Source organism: Bacillus rossius, chromosome 10 (genome assembly GCF_032445375.1).
Source record: "Bacillus rossius redtenbacheri isolate Brsri chromosome 10, Brsri_v3, whole genome shotgun sequence".
Classification (NCBI taxonomy): Eukaryota; Metazoa; Arthropoda; class Insecta; order Phasmatodea; family Bacillidae; genus Bacillus; species Bacillus rossius.
Window position 1 is genome coordinate 44133977 of NC_086337.1, and position 24592 is coordinate 44158568.

A 24592-nucleotide genomic window follows, 5' to 3' on the forward strand; every position below is an offset into this window, starting at 1 on the left:
CTCCTTTGGAGTTGGGCCATAGTTAATTTTAGGTGTTTCCTTTGCAATCCAAAACTACTTTTTGGCTTTCAAGTTGAGGCTGGGCAAAATGCAGATCTCCACGCGGTGTAAACACAGTGATGCACGCATGGCCGGCCCTAGCTTACAGTGCAGCTGAAACCAGTGGCCAAAGCTACAGGTCCTACATGCCCTGTCAAGCCATGAAGTGATACACAGCGGGAACGAGAGGTTCTGAAGCAGTCACGGCATTTTATACAATATTTATTGTGAGGCGAAAAATTATGGTACGTGGAAGGGGTTTGAATGGAAGAATCGTGGTGTGTGAATGTTGAAAGAAAAGAGGCGTGAACACAAAGCACGCGTCAGGGGCGCTAGAGTGCGAACGACGGCATTTTGGATTCAATAATAAAAAAAAATGTCACCGCGCAATAAAATCTTAAACTTACAAGTAAGCATAGTGTTCTTTACCTTTGAACGAAACTTCTAGTTGCCTATTTTCGCAATTTACGTTAGTGCCTATAACACTTTATAAAGCGAAAAACGTACATCGTGGACACAGTTACAATTCTATTGAGAAAAATAATTCTAGGTTATCAGGGGCTATTGACCCTCTCATTTCCTCCCCCCCCCCTCCCGCGAAATTTTATAAAAAATTCCCGAGAAGCGAGAAAAATGGCGATTTATTCTTTCTCGTGGCCAGCTCGAATTAACAACACGGAGAAAGTAGCTTGCACGCGGGAACGTACGGAATACACACTTTTCGTCTCCTTCTCTTTCTCTCTCGCTCTCCCACCCCCAGAAATTACACCCCCTCTTTTTCCTTCTACAGCAACAAGAATCGAAAATGCGAGTTCATGTGTAGGGAATGGAGTATGCGGAGGAAAAAAAAGGAGGGAGGGGAAGAGAGAGAGAGAGAGAGAGAGAGAGAGAGAGAGAGAGAGAGAGAGGAGAGGATGGCTTTGTCGGAAGGCGTGGAGGATTTGTAGGAGGGAAAACTATTGGAGGGGGGGGGGAGAGGGAAGGGAGATAGATGAAGAGGGACAAACCCCTGGCAGGACGAGTACAAATTTTGAAGCGACGCGTTGTGCTTTTGCGACGCGTGCTTTATGCAGTTGCGGTAGTTCGGATTTGCATGGAAATGAGAGGGCCTTAGCGTGTGCGCGCGTGTACGTGCCGGGTTTTCGGCAAAGGGGGGGGGGGGGTGCGAGGGGAGAAGGGGTTGGACGGGGGTGAAGAAGAAGCGATCGGGGGTAGAGGGGCGGGAAAGGGCCGGCAATCTGCTATCACATATTGGATCCCTACCCGAAGCCGTCGCACATGGCCACCGCCCCCCCCCCTCCCCCTACTACCCGCGGAAACCCTTCGGATAGGCAGTTTCTAAAAACAATGTCGGTGGAAGAGCCGGTAGGGCCGACAGGCTTAATGGCAGAAAGATTGCGTCCGTTCCCTCACCCCCCACCCCCTCTAGAGTGTCCCGGGTGGACACGACCACGGAGGAGAGGTACCAGGGGAGGGGTGTTGAGGTTATGTAAGGCGGCCAATCAAATGACTATTTTTTTCCCCCCCTCTCCCGTGCCATGACTCGTGCGCGTATGGGGCTTCCCCTCCGACCGGTATGCCCACCTGGGAGACGGCATAACATTTCTAGTCTGGATCGCCGATTACTGTTTAATATACACACACACACCCCTTGTGCACCTTAATTAGTGACCTTGATCACCTTCGCGAACAGAAGTTTTATTTATTTTCACTCTAACCAATTTTTTTTTGCAAGTTTGTATTGACACATTTTTTTTTTTTTTTTACTTACGCTCTTAACAACACGGAATAAATCATTGATTTCCCTGTCTCGTCACTAGATAGTAGCACAATTTTTTAGTAGAACAACGTAGGAAAATATGTCGAAAATCCACGGAACAAGTGATGGCAGCGATCCTGGCGGCACGAGCTGTTACTTAACGTTGTAAACAATGTCGTTGGTACGAGATTTTTGAGTTTTTATTTCACTTTTATTTCTGCTTGAAATGGCGTGAATGGATTACAAGCAAATAATATGCATTCTTTGTGGCTTATACTACAATATTTGGCGAAATGTAGGCTTCCCGAATTCCAGATGGCAATCCATAGAGGTGGCAGTGGGTAGAAACATTCGTACGCAAATTTGAATTCAGCACAATATGCTTACCATTCATCTGATCAAAACTAGCAATTTTAGATGGTATAGGTTCAACTAAAAAAAACAGTAACAATACGAAAGATTTGTTCAATGTAGAAAATATTCCAGGAATACTTATAGGCATACTTGCATCTAAAAACGTTTGCAAGCTAAGAGCAGCTTTGATGTTTGGTTCAGAATGTTTTAATGTTTTGTGTTGAGTCTTACACGAATTAATATATATATAAATTTAAGTGCTACGTCATAAAAAAGGGCATTACGACCAGATCGGGCCCGTTTAAAAGTTACTAATGAGCCCAAAGTAATTTGCAGACGTTCTTATTTTTTTCAAATTCACCTTGGTGACTCTTTTCAAACCACGCACTCCAACCAATTCTTTTTCCGATGAAGTTAAAGTTGTCACACGAGCCAAAACAGGCAATTCAAAGGTGAACATATTTACTTCTATCTTTAATTAGCCCTTCTTTGGATAACACTGGCCAATAACATCATTGTGTCAGCTTAATCGTAACATTGTGTGGTCATTTAAAAGATTCGATCCTTTTTTTTTTGTTTGTTTATGAATCAGTTAACGTTTTTTTTCTGCTCATTTCATTGTACCATCTTAATTGGTCTTGGATTTTCAAATATTCTATAATATTTTTCCCGACTGTTCAAAGGTCATGGACATAAAGAGAGAGAAAAAAATAAAAAAAATTACACTCTTTCAGGATATAATCTTAATTATGTTTTACATTACCAATGAATTTTCTTGTCTTGATGGATGTGGCTGTTCATACGTAGGACGTCATATCACTGCGAAACTCATTCTGTGATGGTGACGTTCAACTTGTAGCATGCCACTACTTTGGAGTTCTGGTCCTCGAGTTTGAAGGTGATGTTCAGGTACCCCTCGAGCTACAGCAGAAACATTAGTTTATGAAGAAGAAAAAGAAAAACAAGTTAAAAATAACAGTAAAGTACAACAACTAAATAAAACACGTGAGCGAGAGTCTTCCAGTACTCGCCAGAGATGTGTAACATCTAACCTCTGTAACGAGCAGATTCGTGTGTTCTCGTGTTGCAAGTACACTTTTTATATTATGAAACTCGGACACCGAAATTTTAACGTAGAATTCTTTAAAATAATGCCGAACGTGATAAATACATAGGTATATAGCAATTTTTTTTTTTTTTTTTAAATTCTTGACGCGAATCACTTGTAATTTCCGAAACCTCCACTAGAATTTGTTGCCGGAGCAGCTACGTCAACCATCAAATATTTTTAATTTTCAGAGCGAAATTTTAAACTGTATAATGAAACGATTCCGATAAAAGCGAAGGAAAAAAAAAAGACTTGCAGAATACTAAACCCCGGCTTTCGACCTGATTTTCTACGAAGCATTTTTATTAATATACTGCCCAGCTTACTTGAATTCACTATACAGTAAATACTATAAGGTTTCACTTTCTTTCTAAAAACTTTGGTTCCCGCCATTGGCCACAGATGGCAGCACCATGGTTACACATTTCCGTTGCAGTCGACTTCCGCTCCATTTCCCGAAATCACTTCTACCGAATGCCGTATACCGAGAGCTAAGATGTTACACTGCTAAACACATTCAAGGCCAGCTCCATGTAGTTAGGAATTGACAGGAGACGGCCTTTTAGTGACGTGGTTGACTCGCTTTTATTTTTTTACCTCGCCATCGCCATAATGTTACGCCCAAAATTGCGCTTAATCACGTCTGATGGTGGTTAATGGGTATGAACGACATTATTCGTCATTAAATAGTCACTTAAATAAAATACAGTCATTGTAAACTGTTTCCGCAATGCAAACACTACATTTCAGCCCATGTTTTGGGCGTCTAACCAACATGGCGCAGGCCTCTATCTGTAAAAAAAAACTTCACTCGTTTACCATGTAATATGCAGATGTGGCCATACCCTGGGGATAGCCTACAGTTCACAGGGATGAACGCCAGTTCCGGAGTAAAAGGTTTGGTTAGGTTAGGTTAGGTTCGGCCAGTGTAATAAATGATAATAATAATAATTTTTTCCGGGAGGGTAGCTTAGGTTAAACTTATTTAAAATACTCTATGACCGTAAAATACAAAAATCCTTGCAATATGGCAGTTTTTTTTCCCACGGGCGCTCGGCAAACTTCGGAAATGTTCGGGTGTGGCTTACCCCTGAGAACTGTAGGCTTCCCACCCCCTGGGTATGACTGTCTTTACTGAACACTAGCATAATAACTCGCTCCCTCAATGTCTCCTCCAGCGAGAATCGCACTTATCATCCCGCATCACTAACACTAACACAAACACACCGCTGACTGGGCGGATCCCTCAAGGCCCTGCCACACTGTCAAACTTTCGCTTCCAACACCTTCCAGCTTCCAATATGTTATGTCGAAAAAAAAAAGTTGGATGATTTGAGTTTCTATCAAATATTTAACATACAGGACGGGTTATAAAATATGTTTCTTGGATGTGAGATGCGATCAGCCAATCAAAATCGTACCCAGCGAAAACTGGAAATGACGTCCGTTTCCGTCACAACGATTCCTTAAAATGACTAAGAACACATGGGCTATTCAAGATGCTTTAAGGGTGAAGTAACTAAAATAATGTTAGTATGCATGCTGTGTGCGGAATAATTTTATATTAAAAAAGTAACTCATGTGTATAAAAATCTTTAAAAAATACTGCGTATTTATCCAATTATGTGACGAGTATTAAAGTGAGTCAAACTGACAGAGGATTTTCAAAGTTAATAAACGCACAAAATCATATAAATAACTTCAAAAATTTCATCCAGCAATGTGATGCATAATTTAATTTCAAAAATTAAAATTGAAAAGTTTGAGATATCTCGGATCGAAAATAAACCATGACAGTGTGACATGATTTAAAACATATTTGAGTTGTTCGACCAAATTTATTTGATGAAGAAAATTGGAAGCCATTTCCCGTCCATATTACCCTTCCAACTCTATTGTCAAACACATTTGTAGACAAAAAAAGAGCGCGTGTAACTCAGTACACGTGATAGAAGTAAAAACTTCTTTGACAATTCGAACCACGACTCGTGAGTGCTCTCTTTATATATCTCTTTTGCGGCAGAAACGTATCAGAACAATGTTTCACGGAAAACGTTGCGTTTAAAAATTCGGCCTTGAAATTATACTCCCGTCGCGCCCAAATATGTGACATGTGTGACATGTGTGACATGAGTGACAGGTGTGACAGGGCCCTTCGGGTGTCAACAACGCCGCGGAGGTCGCGGCACCGGGTACGGTAGCCTACAACTCACGTAGTTTCGGTTCCCTACCACGTTCGTGCAACTTCGGATTTCTCTCAAAAATTGAAATTAAAAAAAATCTAAGGGTTAGGTTAGGTTAGGTTAGGTCAGGTCAGTCACAACATGCTCGTTTTCATTGGAAACTTCTGATTTAGCGGCTGAAGTGGCGTTGATACCAAAACGCAAAACTTCGGAAATCTTCGGGAATTCTTGCAGGGAACCGAAACTACGTGAGTTGTAGCTTTGAATATATATATATATACTGTATAGAAGTCGCGAGTGGATAGGATTTACTCTTACGTTTTTCAGGAGCGTATGATGAGCAGCTTGGGAACTTCACCGCTGCAGTGCGCTGCCGTAACGCCCTGTATCGTCTTAGTTGTTATTTACACGTTAGAGCACAGCACTGTCGCCCGCTGTCATTCCCCGCACACCCCCCCACCTATCATTCACTGCAGCTCAAGATCGTTCAACGGGAGGGGGAAGGGGTGTTTGAAGAGTTCGACACTTGTCCGCTAGGGGACCACCACAAGTCGATGCCCTAGAGATGGTGGCGATTGTGGCGGTGAATTAACCAACTACCTCAAACCCGTATTAGAAATTTTAACCTGGGCTGGCGACTTCTATACAGTATATATATATTCAAAGGTTGTAGGCTTCCCCGCCGGGGGAAGCCACCACCCCGCGCGGCGGCTGGCGAGGTGGGCAGCCATACAGCGGACGACGCGTAGACGTAGTACGGGTAGACCGCCGTCTCGCCGGCGCTCAGGGGACACGAGCCAGTTGAGAGCGCGCTGCAGGCGGCCGTGTTCGTGAGTAGCGTGTCCGTGCCGTTCTGCAGCACGGCCGTGAGCGAGGTCACCGCGTGATCTGCAACAACACGAGGCCGCGCGCGGTCACGGGCCTGGTTCTCACCTCGCCCTCACAAAAAAACAAACATTTGCCTGTACTTTTACAAAAGATTCCTTTGGAAACCACTTGCCAAGAAGTAGTTCGTAATACTAAAATAAAGATAACTTTTTTCATATACGAAATACGTTTTTTTTTCTCTACATATAATAATGAACATTTCTTACGAGAATTGACCCACGATTTTACATTTTAATTGATGTTTCATTCAAGCATATATATATTTTTTAAAACCATGTGTCATTTCTCTATGCCCGCCACACGGTCATACAGTAAGGTATGGAAACTTCCTCTCCGTCCTCTCGGCGAAACCAATCCACTTGGTGAAGCTCGCGGCTGCTAACGAGCTGAAGGCGCCAATGACATTTTAGTTCAGAACTTCGTCAATAGATGGCGACGCCTAAATTTGTAACGCGCTATCGTCTGGTGCGTCCGTCGCGTCTTGCTTAGGGGTTACCAGCTTTCCTACAAAATGAAGTTGGAGTTTTGGCGTCCCAGTTTTGCTGATGCGTAACCTTGATGCACCGAGATTGTGCAATCAATGGGACTTCAAAAATCTAATTTCCCGTTTTTTTTTTTTCAATTGTGTGTCCTACAGACTTGAAACTCGGTAGTGATGTTCCTTATTATTTATGATGTGTCTAGCCCGAACAACGCTGGGTACTTCACTATAGTTCTTGGGCTTGTGGGTTGGTTGATCCGTATCGATGATGGTGTTCCTTGCCACAGCCGTCTCTGAGGCCGCTGCACCTAACAAGCAGACTTACCCTGGTTGGGCCAGACCCTACTCCGATCATGACCGATCCATTTGGGACCAATGTTAATGCCCGTGTTTGTGTAAATACTGTTCCAAAACATTAGACATTCAGCTGATAAAGCGGTTCGCGTCGATATTGTAGGCTTTCGCAGCCAGAGTCGCTAACGATCAATCTCCCTTTTTATCTTACCTCCTTGTTTTATGTCCTTGGGCTTCTTCAGTCACGTCCGTAGAAACATCGCGGCTCAACGTGATGATTAGTATTGTTTTAGAAAAATAACTGAAGCTCATAACTTTGCACATTATTTTCAGGTAACTATTAAATAACGATTTGAAAATACTTCTTTATTAAAATATGAAAATGTTTTGTATACAAAACCGTGTAAAAAAAACGGGCACGTTTGCGTCATTGAACTTAGTTATTCACACTGCTATAAATTACGGTACATTTAGAATTAGCCTCAAATACGTAAACGATAAGGTGTTCGTAATTTCAGATAGCTGGAACTTCGTAGAAACTACGCCGTATTTCGACTTGTGAGTTCTCTTTGTCGTTATGAACAGGGTAAACCCACACATGTGGGAGAAATAATTGTGTTTTTTACTGTAGTCTTGCAGTTTGTGAATGTTTTGCTTGCATACCAAGATTATTCTTGTGGGTTCATGTTTAAAGAAAGTGAACGTAGTATTTACCTTCAATTTACAAAGATAAAAAAAAATTCATAAAGACCCCTGGATAATTTGTAACCAGCAAATTTTAACAGTGCAGTTAACAAAAAAAAAACTAATGTTAAGTTTTGTGAGAGATTCCATATCTCAGAGAAGTTCTTTTGTACGTTCCAGGATTTAATCATTGACATTGAACTTTACAAAATACCATTAAGCAAATTATATTAGATCAAGTAAGGGATATCGGAAATATTTTATAGTATATCTTTAGTACATATGTTTGGTTTATTATTTTCATTTACAGTGATTTACAGGCTTAACAATGTAGCAACTTGCTTGGGAAATTTCTGAGGTGTCGTTAAATGAAATTTAGTAATTTTTTATCAATTATAAGAAAGAAGGTTTTTTTCTATTAAATAAGGTATTTTTTTTTTTAGTAATTCCTGTTACTGACAAACCTGAATAATTTGTGACAAATAGAGTCAAACAGAGAGTAGAGCAAATAAAATGAATAATCTTAGGGGGAAGGTGATCAAGCCCCATTCAGTATACGGGAAACGCACACCACACCGGTATTCGCGGTAAAGTAACTTTCAAAGTCCGACAACTCACCTGTCTTGAACTTAACCTCGTGAGACACGTTGGTGCCAACTGTGAACACACATTTGTCCACGCAGCTCCCGACTTGCACGTTCAAGGTCTTTGGTTCCGAGTAGCCTGCGAACACAACAATCATGCAATTCATTGCCGCGCCGCAAACCAGAAAAAACCTGCAATTAAACTGAACCTACGTTAGTTAGGAACTTTGCCTACAGGTCTAGGTCAGGTTTAAGTTTATTTTGGTAGTTCTTTCTTACAAACCGCAGTAGCATTTACAATTTTTTTTATTTCATAACTTAACATGCTGCATTTTGTTAACTCGACAACTGCACGTGATAGGATGTACCAGCAATCAAGACCCATCGGGAGGGGCTATCGTACAAAGAAAGGCTCAGTTGCAAAACAATACATTTGGGCTCCCTTCTAAATAAGTCAGAGATAGGCTTGGAATATCTACAAATGTATGGTCTCAAATGCGTTATTCAATAGTTTCAAACAACTTTTGAAGAGAAAAAAGTTTAACGCATGAATTAAAGTTATTAAGTTAAATTAAATGTAACCTATAAAACTAAAATTTGGGTTCCGGAGGGGCTATCGCCCCCTGAGCCTCTCCCCCCCCCCCCCCAACCACGTAACCTTCTGGAGCCGCGCTTGAGACCCATGCATCACACCTTTAGCTCCATTTTTTACGCTATCTAATGTTGTGGTTACGCTTCAAATTTCATAGCTTCCCTCTGCACAACGAGAAGACTGGGCGGCCAGTTCAAAGCTTTTGCGCTTAGAGGCGATACCGTGCGAGAAGCACCAGCGAGCGTCGCACCTATCATCCCGCCACACTGACACAAATACACCCCTGACTGGGGTCCCGGGGCAAGATCAAGCTAGAAGCCACCCCCACCCCTGTTTCCCCCCCCCTTTACCTTTGAATATATATACTGTAAAGAAGTCGCCAGCCCAGGTTAAAATTTCTAATACGGTTTGAGGTAGTTGGTTAATTCACCGCCGCAATCGCCACCATCTCTAGGGCATTGACTTGCGGTGATCTCTATCGGACAAGTGTCGAACTCTTCAAACACCCCTTCCCCCTCCCGTTGAACGACCTTGAGCTGCAGTGAATTTTGAGTTGGGTGGTGCGGGGGAATGACAGCGGGCGACAGTGATGCGCTCTAACGTGTAAATAACAACCTAAGACGATACAGGGCGTTACGGCAGCGCACTGCAGCGGTGAAGTTCCCAAGATACTCATCATACGCTCCTGAAAAACGTAGAGTAAATCCTATCCACTCGCGACTTCTATACAGTATATATATTCAAAGCTTTTACCAGCTTTCTCACAATCCCCTCCTCCTTTATCATTCAGTGTTCGGGCCTGCGACTTCGCAACTCACACGGCTGGACCTTGGTGCTGAGGGCAGGCGCCGCCAGCAGGAACAAGGCGAAGAGGGCGCGCATGTCGACCGTCTTGCGTGGGTGCGCGATGGAGCAGAGCAGCGACTTCCGGTTCCGTCCCGCGAGGAGGAAGGGGTTCGAAGCGATGCGTTCGACCGTCGCGCGTGAATCCGACTTTATACCGCGAGCGCAGCGCACCCGCTCTCCCCTCCTTTACCGAATACACACACACACACACACACACACATACACACCAGTGGCCCCCCGAGGATGTTTGCTTGACGGCATATGCCAGGGGTGGCCAAGCGCCACGTTCGTCATTCCATTTTTTCTGGTCATTGCAGTTATTTGAGAGCTTTTTTTTTCCTGCAAGTCTATCGCGATGAATTTTGTTTTACCGTCTCAAATTTTTTCACAACTGATGTTTAGATGTCCATGTTAAACAGATAGAAAAAAAAAAACTTTTAGTGACTTATCTGGTTGAGAGCATTTGTGACCAAGCAGCAAATGCAAGATAGCATTTCGAATAAATTTTACAGGAGAATCCTTTAAGACAATAAATGAAACATCCAACTCTTTGTGTGAGAACGAGTCATATTTGCCCCGTTACAAGTGTTTATTTTACATCTACGTTAAACACTGTTGATCGCAGGTCTTTGTGGCTATGCTCTATGGCAGTGGTTCCCAAACTTTTTCAGCTGGCGACCCACCTTTCCTTATAGGAATACCTCCACGGTCTATCAGTCCATGGTGGAGTAAAAAACCTTATTTGTATCGTATCCCTTCCTTATGTATATATAATTTACCATCAAATATTGCATATATATATATATATGCTTTTTTTTTAAGATACCGATTGATTATTGATAAACAATTTGTGTTCTGATTTGAAAATGGTTGACAAAATATAAGCATTTTGTAGCAAAACAATTATTTATTTAATAATAGACATGTGTTTGCACACAATTCGATTTGTTTCGAGTTTTATAATCTTTTCTGATGGTTTATTCGATGGTTTCTGATAGTTTTGGGATCGAGTCGTGACCCACCTGTAACCCTTCCGTGACCCACCGTTTGGGAACCGCTGTTCTATGGTTTTCCCAAAACCATAGAAACCTTAGTTTTTTCAGGAATTGGAAATTATATATATATATATATATTTGACGTGACAACGTCTAATAAATCAATGAACGCCGGCTGCACGCACGAAAAAGTGTCCCGTTACGCACATTGTTCCGTTACGCTGTGTCCCATTACGTTGTGTCCCGTTACGCTCATTGTACGCTTGCGCTGCATCTATCTCTCTTCCACTCGACTGTTTATAAAATGAAGTGAAAAGTTAATGTGGTTTTCATTGCGTATTACAACAACAATTTCTGCAATAAAGGTTAATTATTCTTGCATTTTAAAAATCTGATTACTAGTATAATTTCAAGTATTTATTCTTTTATTATTAAAATAAAAATGATTCAATTTTATTCATAAAGTATGCAATAATTTCATCTATGTTTTGTTATGACGTTGTCACATTAAACTATCGTCCGTAAACCGACTTTACAGACAACCAATTTTTTTTTAATTTATGACTGAATTACTAAAAATAAAGAGTTCTAAGATTATGACTACACACGAACGGTTAATATAAAACTGTGTACCATACGTTTCGATGCCTTGTATATATCCCAGAACTGACATAAATATTTACCTCAAGTTCATAAAAAATATTTAATAAAAACATTTTTAGTAAAAAAAACTTTTGTAAACAATAAAATATTGATATATTATGCATTCATGTAAACTAACGTAAAAAAACACGAAATATTGGGGGGGGGGGGGGAAATAATGTGTCATTACTACCCCCTCCAGCCTTCGATAAACTGAGCACCTAACAAGCAGCTTCGTCCTGGTTGGCCGGACCCTCCTCCAATCACGTCCGTTCACAAAGACCAATCACAGATTGACTGTGAATATTCCCTGTGTAAATACAGTTTTAGAACAAAGGACCTTCAGTTGTTAATCAAAATGAGTGCAACAAAGCATACTGAAACTTCGGGCACACTGTACGCGGATGTAGCCTCAACTAAAGCTAAAGAGTACCTTACTGTGGAACTTGTAGATGTTTTGAGTGGCTTCAATTTCAGTAACATGTAAAAAAAATTATAAATTTTTTTCATAATAAACTACCAAATTTTAGAGGATTTTGACAGCTAAAATGTAACTAAATTCAATAAAAACTATATTTTTAAGTCAGTTAAGGACACGCAGTTTGCCAAGCGAAATGACTTTACCCGTACGTCAAAACATTTCCCCAGAATCAGTGCTTCTAACAATCCATGTTTTCTCTCTCAGAGTTTCATCTTGATGTTGTTTACTATTTATGTAGTATTTGTAAAGCCTTGGAAAAAGTCAGAGTCATTAAAGGATTAATTGGACTTGAGTTTTAACAGCCGTTATGTTACTATGCAAAACACCTGAACGAACAATTACAACTACACAGGCCTGTATTCTGGTGACAATTTACAGGCGCAATTAAACCATAAATAGGATCCATACGTCTGTCCGTTCGTCAAAAGTGTGGGTTTGCCAGACTTTTGACGGACAAACGGATGCCAATTTTCGGGCCATCTGATTGGCTGCAGGTCACGTTATCGACGAACGGACGAGGGTACGGACGAGGGCGACGAACTATATTGTAAAGGGAATGTACTTTTTCGCAAAATAATCTGACAGCTCATCAGACTGCAAATAAGGTATGTCTGCGCTAGCGATTGCTCCCTTGTGATCGGCTGCCTTCTGCAAGAGAAGCCATTGGCCTATTTGGCCGGGCCTTTCAGGACACGCTTGCTTCCGTACTGGGTGGCTACGATTGGCGTAGTACCGACAATAGACATGCACCTGAAATAAAACCCAGCTAACGCTTCAGAGGTTTTTTTAAACACACAAGCTGGTCTGGGAAACTTTTCGCGAAGAGGTACGTGGCCCTGGCAACTGTAATCTCGGCTTTAGCTTGACGGTAACAACTGCGCCGGGTCTCTGCGGACGGGCCGCAGTTTGTACACCACTGGCACATGCAGTCGCCACGTGATCCATCCCCGCAGCAAGTGCGCGGTGTTGTAACAACTGCCTCCCTGCAGGTGCTGCAGACCCCCCCCCCCGCCACAACAACTGCTGCCAGCTGTGACAATATGTCAGAGCTGGCGCTGCAGGAAGCACAGCCCTGCCCGATGACTCGGGCGTGCTTCACACCGAAGATTTTGTCGGCTGGTCTCTCCCCGACCTCTGTCCGACCGGTTGGCTCAATGGCTGGAGCTCCTGGCACCGGTGTCCCACAGTTCCCGGGGTTCGGAGAGTGTTAGCTTGTGGTAAAACTTCCTTCCCAGGTTCAGGGACCGTCCCTCCACCACCGTACTGCGGAAGACAATGGCGAACCCTCGCAGTATCATCTCGCCTAGTACGCACCAGTCGCGACATTGGGATCTAAAAAAAGCCTCCACACTGATCAATCCATCATCATCCTCATCACAATTCTCATCATCCTCATTACCCACTTTATGATCATCCTCAAAAAACCATCCTCACCAACATCATAATCATCGTCCTAATCATCATTATACCCATCACCATCCTCATAATCATCATCATCCTCACTTCCATCATCAAAATCCTCATCATCTTCATCATCCTCATACATCTCATTCGAATCATCCAGCATCATCATCATAATCCTCATAATCATCTTCATCACATCGCATCATCATCATCCGCATATCCGCATACATATCATCCATATCACCATAATCGTCGACCAGGAATAACTGTACAGGTTCATTATGAACTCAATGTGAAAACACGCATTTCAAATCCCTAATGCAAAATGAGGTAGGAAAATGGTTCATGTCCTTAAATGAATAATTTGGGAAATATGTCTAAAGTCTGTGTCATGCAACATGTTTCAAATCTGACAGTTCTTAAAAGTAGTACTAATGTCAATTGGAAAACATCGCATAATGTTGGTTTACGAACTCCTACAACCAACACCTAATTTGCATACAAACTACAAACACCATTGACAGAAAAACATTGGCAGAAAGATATGCAGATCATTAGTATTACATTTTAGAAACCGTAAAATCATAGAACGAGTTAAGTGACACAAAGCTTTACTTGTTTTTGAAAACCGAAATTTCATATGGTTCATTCAAATATGCATGGGAATTACTTGAGACGAAACACCAAAATTCAGGAATAGCGTATACATTAAGCACTTCCATGCCAAAAGCATCCGACAAAGAAGCTTAATATAGCAATTTGAGTAAAGAATTGGAAAAATTTCAAAATGGGAGGGACTAATCACCCCTTAGAAAAACAGAGTTTCTTTATGTCGAGGACTTGGTTCCTCTAATCGCCATCAGATTTCAAACTTTCTAAGGAGTTGCAAACCCTGATTAATTTTTTTTTCCTATTCTTCTGTGTTCTGTGGAATAACTGGGAGAGGGTATGTGTTCTCTGGGGAGAGTGACATGCTTAGATAAAATGTCTCAAAGTTCAAGTAAATTGGATAATAATCCGGATTTGGGTCAAGTCTCGACTTTTTCGCCCGGTTTCTTCATTAGTCTGGAGCTAAAACTCTATAAAAATGGTTTTACATACATGACTTATGACTAGAATAATTTTGAACAGTTGAAAATATTCTCTTGGGTTCCTAGGAGGTAACATGTCTCCCACATCGGTACAAACTCCTTCCCCTTAGCTGTTCGCCATGCGTCTTCAATTTCCACATCGCCCGCTCTGCGAGGCTCTGCACGCCATATTGGATTCAGGGCACGTCGTCGTCAAACCGAGATCCGCTATCGATTACCCATCGCCCACTTCGCGCATACGTGCGCTCGTGAAGTTTCTTCATAATGCCGCCGCATGGCGCTGCTGTCGTCTGCTCGCCCGGACACGTGTCAACTCCCAACCCCCCTCCCCCCTGCCTTCTTTTCGAGTTACAACCTTCACTCAACAATCACCCCCTTTCCCACCTTCTTCACCGCCATCACCATCACAGATTTCCTGAACTCAAAATGACGGCGCGCTCTCTCTATGGAAGAATCCTGAGGGGGATACTTTTTTGCTCGTTTGCCAAGTTCTTTTGAAACATGCTATGAATTCTAGTAGCTCTATCAATTCCGCGGATAGAAAGGAGTAGATGAGACAGGCAATACGTAAAGTTTTCTTCACTGTTGCTACCTCTGGTTGTTTTCCTATCTAACGTTTCATGTATTGCTTTTTATATTTTGTATTTCACAATTAAAATTTAATTGGCCTCAGAAGACGTTTACGTTTATATATTTTTTAATTAGAAATTTTTTGTTTTCATAACCTTGTATTGCTAATTTCTTAAAAAAATCTATCTTAGGACTTCGTCAAAGGTAATAGTTTAAGTTACTAAAATATTCTGTTTGGAGTACTGAAGGTCAAAATTCTCATTAACTAAAGGATAATTCACACTGTGCTACTTTCGTGCGCTCTGGGCAGGCTTCTTAAATCAGCAAAGAATTCGCTGGAGAAACTGCAAAAGTCACGGCCACTTTTATTCGCTGACGTCTAAAAAAGAGTGAAATCGCTGAGTCCAGCGGTCGCTGAGGTGAAGTTGAATATGCCCAACGTTACCTCACGCGTCTCAAGCGATCAGTTGGCTGATGTCATCAGTATAGCTACACGAGGAGTGCTGTATCGGAAAATTATTTCATTGATGGAGCGGAGAATGTGCAGCTAGGTACTGAGTGCATTTGCGAAACGTCCAGCCAAATGTAGTTCGTTTTATTGTTCGTCGTTCCTGGATTCAGGTCGGCTCCAAAACTGCAATTTCCGTAACGTTATTTTTTTCTGCGTCAATGAATCTCGAAATTGAGCTTGAAGAGGTCAAGCATAAAGCGCAAAAGGGGCTCGTGATACATCATCCTGTGAAGCCATGTCGCTAGGAACTACTTACTGTCCCCGACAAACGCTGACGTCTTCTTTCATTTTTAGTCACTCAGCGTTGAGCTTCTTAAGGGAGCCCGCACTCCAAATGAGTCTAGACACAGCACAGTCAAGACAAGTGTGTGTCTGAAACATGTCGCACATGAAGGAACACAGTGTTAACAGAGGGGACTTAAGAGGGATTAGGCCTCGCCATCTTACAATTAAAAAAAAACTCATCATTTTCATCATGTGTTCAGTCCGGGCAATGTCAGGTACTTCAGTTAATCTCTCTCTCTCTCTCTCTCTCTCTCTCTCTCTCTGTGTGTATAAATAAGAGTTTCAGTATTTTTATGTTTTATTTTTACAAATCTACAGTTTTGCTGTGATCTTGATGAAATATCGCACCCCTAACCTTCGAAACAAGAGGAAGGTCACTATCCACATGATATTTTTTGAAAACCACCCCCATCCCTCATTCCCATGCCTCTTAAAGCAGAATTTTGGTTCTTCTAGATTAAATTGCCCTATTGCACTGTTGATGCTTTCTTCATCTCCTGGAGCACCCTCGGGGAGGGGCATGAATGAAGAGCAGCGCAAGAGTGTTCTTCCTGTGGACTGCCGTGGCAAAACGGCGGGTGCATCGGCTAGTGCTATAGCATATAATACTAATAACTTTGTGGAAATGATAAAACCAAATTTATATTTATTCTGATAAATTTTGGTAGATAAAGCGCAAGATAGAGGGAGAATTCGGGTCACTAAATAAGTAATTTGTTTATTGCGATAACTTCACTGAACACGGATTACGCATGCATAAATCATAATCGCTAGCCTACATATATGCTTATATATTCAAGTTTTAACGTTTTGGTGTTATTTAAAAAAAACTAACTCAAACTCAACCAAAGTTCACAGCTCAAAAAATCGCACAGATATTTTCATTGCAAGTTCATTACTGGTGCAAAACTGAAGATTTTGTAAACATTCCTGTTGCTCTACACTAAATCCGCTCAAACTCAAATGCACACAAATTTACTGATTTAGAAAATACTAAAAAAAAACGTTATTTATATTACTAATGAGGTTATTTATTATTTATACAATTTATTTAATAATTAGTTGAACTAGTTCTTCTCCTTTACACAGAGTAGTGTTTCTATTTCAAACTCATTTAGCTTGATTTCATTAGTGTAGGTTCAGTGAGCTACCAACAGATATTTACTTAAAATTATCTTAAGCTCTCTGAAGATACCTTATTAGATTCGTACAATTATTTTGTTAAATAATTTACAATTTTGAACACCAATTTTATAGTGTTTCAAATTCTGCACTTTTAAATATTAAATATATTATTTAATTAATAATTAATTATGTATAAAACATTTTCGAACGTTCTTTTGAAATATTCTACACTATAACATAGTTACAAAAACACATAATTTACGTAGTAAAGAATAAAAGTTTCAGTTAAATAATGTATAAAATTGAGGAAAATTCATTTAAATGAAACAAACATTTATAAAGACTAAACATAATTTTTTACTAACCTAAGTAATAATGGAAAAAAATGAATAATTTATTTGAATGTTAAACTTTATTCTTTTAAATTATCGAACAACTTATCCTTTTTTTTTTTAGCATGTATAAAATTTTGATCACATAAATAATTTTGTAGTTATTGATGAATATTTTATTTTGGGTCTAAGAAAAGTGTCAAACAAAATAATTATCAAAGTCTGAATCAATCACAAAAATTTCAAAACATGGCTAACTACCAAATTAAATTCCAGTTTCTTTAATTATAGGGGTTAGGATGAAAGTTTGTTTTAACATTAGGTAAGTGATTTAGATTATACAAAATTTAATGTGTGTGTGTATGTGTGTATATATATATATATATATAGCCTACATTAATTTTTGAAACGCATTTTATATTATTTAATTTAATGAATAAATACAATGTTCCAGAAACTATAGGTATTGAATACTTACAAAAAATATTTCACTCGAATTAGTTTAACAAATTATTTTAAGTATCTACTCAATTAGATAAAAATAAAGTAAATGGTAGAATAATTATTTAATCATAAAGTTTCTAATTTGGTAATAATATAAATGCTAATGCGAGTTAATTGATATTAAAGGGAATCTATTTTTAAAGAAACAAATATCCGATTCAAAGTGTTATTAACATTTATGACCTGGAATAGTTTAATAGCGTTTTTATTTAAAATAGGGTAAGTGGTGAAATACACGTTAAATATTAACACTTATTCTTTAAAATAAATTAAATCAGAACTTTTTAACTGTTTGAAATCAATCTTTAAGAAAAAAGATGAATTGAAAGACTGCTAAACACGAAACTACATCCAATCGGTTAAAAGAGAAAACAAGTTAATAGGGAAAATAGTTATACAGACACACAGAAAGGAAGGTAATGTCCTTAAACAAGTTTTTTTTTGCTGCAGACTCCATATATAATCACATATAACATACGAAATTAATATTCTCAATTAAGTTTCATTAAATAGTAGACAAATGCAGCATGTAATGTTATGATTTATCTCAGAGCGTGATATTTCAATTGTTCACTTCAAGTTTATCGCGTTGGCAGAAATAGTATAAAACCAATGGACCCCAGTAGAACGGCACAGTCCAATGATACACCACTGTAAATGGTGGTAGTGAGAAGCACGGGACGATGATAAAGGTCAGTAATATACTCAATAAATTATATTTGTCTAAATACTTTGAATCTCAATATCAGACACGCGGACCTTTTAAGCGTGTTGAGATACGAATACCAGAGATGTCTGTATTTGTTAAATAAAAATTGCGAGGAGTTGGGTGATACCTACCACATTCAGATGATATGTGCCTATCTTAACAAGGCCCAAACTGAAAATTATTTGGGAATAACCATATAAAAAAATTGGTTGTTTGTAAAGTCGGTTTACGGACGATAGTTTAACGTGACGTCATAACAAAAAATGGATGAAATGATTGCATAATTTTATGAATAAAATTGAATCATTTTTATTGAATTATCACTATTTTGTATGGATACAAAGAAGGAGTGAAATGAAATCTACAATTTAATTGATAAATTTACTTTTATTTGCACTCATTAATTCAAATATGTTTATTACTTTAACGAAGAGATTATTTTAACTATAACTTTAATACATGTTTGCTATTTAACTTCTTCCAATCTGTGTTATTCTGTTAAGGATAGGACATGATAGGAAAAATAGGAAACGAATGGGAGTGTTTCAAGTTTCAAGTGCCTCGAAAAAGTCAAATCGATGGTTGTTCCAATCCAGTGGAAGAGAGAGAGAGAGATGTGGCGCAAACGTACAATGAGCGTAACGGGACACAGCGTAACGGGACAATGTGCGTTACGGGACACTTTCGTGCGTGAAGCCGGCGTTCATCGATTTATTAGACTTTGCCACGTCAAAAAGAGGTTTGGTCATTAAAAAAAATTAATTAGTAAGAAAATGTTTGTATTGACAGTTTAATTCACTACATATCTACTTCATATTTTCACATAATCGCCATTAAGTTCCAAAAACTTTACGTAACGCTGCGCCAGTTTCTTAAACCCCTCTGCATAGAAGTTCGCCGCCTGGGAATGTAACGGACGCCTTGGCTCCAGGCATCATGGGCTTTGAATGAGCATTGCGTGTAGCGTAAGTACAGGCGCTTAGTAAACATCTCCGGAAAACGCTTAAGCTATCTACGTTCTCGAGTCGTTAAATGATGGCTAACGTTTTTTGGGACGAAAAGTGCTTCATTTTGGTTGATTTAATCAGACGTGATTCAACAATTATTATAGCAAACCTTTAAAAATGAAATTTCCAGGAGGCGAACTTCTGTGCAGAGGGGTTAAAGAAAATTGCGCAGTGTTGCGAAAGGTGTTTGAAACTGAATGGATAGTATGTGAAAATGTAAAGTATGTCCGTAGTGAACAAAAAATTTCAATAAAAAGTTTTCTCACGAGTTTTTTTTTTTTGCAAATGACCATATAGAGCTTACTTTACGAATATCCCTCGTAATAAGTAATACTGAATATCAATCATGCAGTCCAAACTAAACTCTAGCAAAGCAGACTCTCTCGAAAAAGAATTTCTTCTCCATTTCATAATGCAAACAAATAGCCAAATAAACAAGCATTCAAATAACTCCTGCTAGAGCGCTGACCGCATCGGGTCGAGAAACTTTAGATGAGGTTTATAACAGTTGTAGTTACACCGGATACTTCTGTAATGGATATTTAGTTTAGATATTTTTTTTAATTTGAAAGAATTATGTTTTTACAGTAAGGCAACTTCGCCTCACATTACATAAAAACGAAAGTTACTTTGAAATCTTGATATTTTCACAATGTAAAAAAAAAAATCTCGCTAGTCTTTTTGTGTGGTGAAATAAAAAGATTTAAAAAAAAACAGAAGAAACCTTTTAGCTTCCATCTCCCATAATATGAATAATATCACATCCGTTTGAATGTATTATAGCTCGTAGGAGTAATACCAAAAACGTATTTCTAAATACATTGTTGATACAACCAACCAACCAACTTGCAAGACGTGGAAAAAACAAGAGGCGAAGAATAAAAAAAAAATCATAACTCCTTTCGTAAGCACACCATCCAATCCATAATAATTGTTTGTAAACCTTATAATATTTATTTAAAACCTTTGTCTGGAACAATATTTTTAAGACGAACCATTGCTGCAGGGGGTGAAAAAACAGGGATAGAATAAAAAAAATCTCAATTTCCATATTATATATGCTAGTAAGCCCGTTCTTATTTATTGTAGAACCTGAAAATACAATCTACAACTTGAGTCAGAAAACATCTTTAACCGACCAACCATTACTACAAAGAGGGAGAAAACAAGGGTTGAAGGACAATATATTCATAACTCCCTTAGTAAGCACATCATCATATCCATTCATATTTTTGTTTAAAATTTTCTAAACATTATGTAAAATGTTGTCTACAAGAAACAAAATGTTTTGATGTTCAGATGGGAAAGGAATGTGAGGTCGCTATCATTTTGACTGTATTTATTATCAAGGCAAAATTTCCCCTCACCTAAACGTTTTTTTTGTTACCTCCGTGTGCGTAGGTACGTGGCTTAATGCAGGGGATTGTTGATATCTTGTGCTGCAGGTATTCTTCACCGTCGCAGCCGCTCTGCTCATCGCCGAAGCTGCTCATGGAACACAACACCGTCATGACAACGGCAGTGCTAAGCCCAATGCAAGTACTACTAATACGGACGGTTCGAGCACTGGAAGACCAAGAAATGGCTTCGGCAGTGCTGGAGGCTACGGCCATGCCATAGGCTATGGCAAAGGAGGCGTGGAACGACACAGCATCGCACGTACTGGAAACAAAGGAGTAACTGAAGGCTATAGAATTTGTAATAGGCATAGTGGTGAATCTAGTTGGGGTACTGGTGGTAAAGCTGGTGGGGATACTGATGGAAAAACTGTTGAGGGTACTGGTGATGGAGCTGGTAAGGATACTGTTGTAACTGGTGGGGGTAATGGTGGTGGATCTAATTGGGCTAGTGTAGCTGGTGGGGGTACTAGTGATGGATATAGTATGGGTACTGGTAGTGGAGCTGGTGGGGATGGTGGAATAGGTGGGGGTACTGGTGGTGGATCTAGTATGGGTACTGGTAGTAGAGCTGGTGGGGGTACTGGTGGTGGAACTGGTGGGGGCACTGGTGGTGGTACCGGTGGTGGGGCTGGTGGAGGTCTAGGTGGTGGGCTTGGTGAGCATATAGGAATAAGAATTGGTGGGGGTCTGGTTGGTGGAATAGGTAGGGGTACTAGTGGTGGATCAAGTATGGGTACTGGTAGTGGAGCTGGTGGGGGTACTGGTGGTGGAACTGGTGGGGGTACTGGTGGTGGAACTGGTAGGGGTACTGGTAGTGGAGCTGGTGGGGGTACTGGTGGTGGAACTGGTGGGGGTACTGGTAGTGGTACCGGTGGTGGGGTTGGAGGGGGTCTAGGTGGTGGGATTGGTGAGCGTATAGAAGTAAGAATTGGTGGGGGTCTGGTTGGTGGAATAGGTAGGGGTACTAGTGGTGGATCAAGTATGGGTACTGGTAGTGGAGCTGGTGGGGGTACTGGTGGTGGAACTGGTGGGGGTACTGGTAGTGGTACCGGAGGTGGGGCTGGTGGGGGTCTAGGTGGTGGGGTTGGTGGGGGTCTAGGTGGTGGGATTGGTGAGCGTATAGGAGTAAGAATTGATGGGGGTCTGGATGGTGGAATTGGTGGGGGTCTGGATGGTGGAATTGGTGGGGGTACAAGTGGTGGATCTAGTATGGGTACTGGTAGTGTAGCTGGTGGGGGTACTGGTGGTGGATATGGTTTGATTACTGGTGTTGGATATGGTTGGGGTACTGGTGTTGGATCTGGTTTGGGTACTAGTGATAGATCTGTTGGGGGTACTGGTGGTGGTACCGGTGGTGGGGCTGGTGGGGGTATAGGTGGTGGGCTTGGTGGGGGTATAGGTGGTGGGCTTGGTGAGCATCTAGGAGGCAGAATTGGTGGGAGTCTTGTTGGTGGAATAGGTAGTGGTGGATCTAGTATGGGTACTGGTAGTGGAGCTGGTGGTGTTACAGATGGTGGAACTGGTGGGGGTACTGGTGGTGGAACTGGTAGGGGTGCTAGTGGTGGATCTAGTATTGGTACTGGTAGTGGAGCTGATGGGGGTACTGGTGGTGGATTTGGTGGGGGTACTGGTAGTGGACATGGTTGGGGTACTGGTGGTGGAGCTGGTTGGGGTACTGGTGGTGGATATGGTTTGATTACTGGTGTTGGATATGGTTGGGGTACTGGTGTTGGATCTGATTGGGGTACTAGTGTGGGTACTAGTGATAGATCTGTTGGGGGTACTGGTAGTGGTACCGGTGGTGGGGCTGGTGGGGGTCTAGGTGATGGGCTTGGTGAGCGTCTAGGAGGCAGAATTGGTGGGGTTTTAGGTGGTGAAGCTGGTGGATGTTTAAGTGGTGTTGATGGTGCTAGAAGTGGTGGGGTTATGGTTGGGGGAGGCAGTGGTGGCGTCGATGGGGGAGTCATTGGGGGTTGTGGTGGTAGTAGCGGGGTGGTTTTTTGTGGAGGTGATTGGGGTCTTAATACTGGACGTTTTGATGTTATTGACAGTGGATGCGGTGGTGGCGTTGGTGGTGGAGGCGGCGGAGGCTTTGGTGGCATATTTGGAGGTGTTGGGGGTATCGGTGGTGAAGGTGGAGGCGAACTTTGTGTTGGAGGTGGTATAGTTGGTGGGTGTTCATGTGGTAAAGATTGTGGAGGTGTTGTTTGTGGAGGGGTAATTAGTGGCTCCGATGGTCTTGATGGCTATGCAGGGTATATCGGAAGTTTTAATGATGTTGGTGACTATAGTGCACTTGGAGGCTACGGAGATATGGGAATATACAGAGGTGCTGGAGTCTCTGGGGATCTTGGAGACACTGGAAGTTTTGATTACTATGGGATTGTTAGAGATTATAGTGGTTTAGGAGGCTATGAAGGTCTTGGTAATGTTGGTGGTGTTCGAGAATACGGAGGTGTTAATGGCTACGGAAGTGTTGGATATGCTGGGAATTTTGGAGGCTATGGTGGTTTTGGAAGATACGGATGTGTTGGAGGTTAAAACAGCATTGGATGCTATGGAGAAGTTATTGACTAAGTGGGTGTTGGAAGCTACAGAACTGCTTGTGGCTACTGAGGATGTAACATATATAAATGGTTGTGATAAGACATTTTATTACCACACATGCATTATAATTACATTTTATGAGGTCAGTGTTTTTTAACATAGAATTTTTACTATGGTTTAAAACTTTTATGATTTGTTTTATTATTTTTCTGTGATATATAATTATATAATTTACCAACATTTGTTAGTTGTTTGTATCTTATAAATGTCAGGTTAAGCATGCCCTTTTTTATATAACACTGTAGAAAAAAAATGTCAAATTAATAATACTGAATAATAGTTAATAAATGTTTTGTTTAATTTTGTTTGACGGTTAATAATGCAAACTATTAAAATGTTGATTAAATAACTAACTCTAATTACTAAAGAAAGAACTTTCAATCTTATATATAAAAATGAATGTTTGTGTGTGTATCTTTGTGTGTTCGTCTTCTATGCTATGGCGCACCATTCATCAGATTGAGTTCAAACATTGCACACTTGACTTCCGAAACACGGGGAAGGCCACTATCTAGGTGAGGTTGAGATAGAACCATTCCTTAAAGCAGAATTTTTTATTATTATTGATCAAATTTCGCCATTGCATGGATAACTCAACGTTCATCAAGTCTGTACGAAATTTTGCACGCTTAATTTTTGAAACCATGGAGGTATTAGTCTATGGAGTGGTTGTCTGTTCTGAAGTTGAAGTCAACCGATTGGTAATTGGGTAGCAAAACAAATCGTAGCTGTATAAATGTTAATATGCTATTGCCGTATGGCATAGAGAGGAAAAAGGAAGAATCAAGCAAACCGTTGGAGTGTAATGAGCGATACTGTGAAGAGTATCGGGCCCGTCCAAGGCAACATTCGGCCCGGCTCGGGCAGCTGGCCGAACGACATGGGGCATCTGCGACGCAGAAGAGTCACCGGGTGACGAGAGAAGCTACATCTGCGAAAGAGGGATATCTGGTGACGCTGTACAGCCAGCGATGGAGGAAAGGCAGGTGGCCTAAACTTCGAGTAGCACGGGACACACAGGAGGAGATGTGTTACCTGTTTGAAACGAACAGGTTTAAGGAGGGGGCAATGTTACGAACGCGAGAGACCATACCGCGATGCCTGGTTCGGAGCCGGC

The 24592-nt window shown here is 40.7% G+C and overlaps 2 protein-coding genes across 2 annotated transcripts; both read right to left on the minus strand.

Annotated features, from left to right (window-relative positions):
- Nucleotides 1-2872: 2872 nt before the first annotated feature.
- On the minus strand, nt 2873-13506 carry LOC134536327 (uncharacterized). The gene is made up of 5 exons (XM_063376080.1): nt 13400-13506; nt 9785-9996; nt 8409-8513; nt 6177-6331; nt 2873-3073 (listed from the first exon to the last, which is right to left on the minus strand). Exons 1-5 carry the CDS (start codon nt 13504-13506, stop codon nt 2981-2983), a joined length of 672 nt encoding a protein of 223 aa, XP_063232150.1. The 3' UTR covers nt 2873-2980.
- Nucleotides 13507-22287: 8781 nt separating this feature from the next.
- LOC134536328 (mucin-5AC-like) lies at nt 22288-24357 on the minus strand. The gene is made up of 3 exons (XM_063376081.1): nt 24292-24357; nt 22901-23013; nt 22288-22603 (listed from the first exon to the last, which is right to left on the minus strand). The coding sequence occupies exons 1-3, from the start codon at nt 24355-24357 to the stop codon at nt 22288-22290; spliced, it is 495 nt and encodes a 164-aa protein (XP_063232151.1).
- Between the last annotated feature and the right edge of the window lie 235 nt (nt 24358-24592).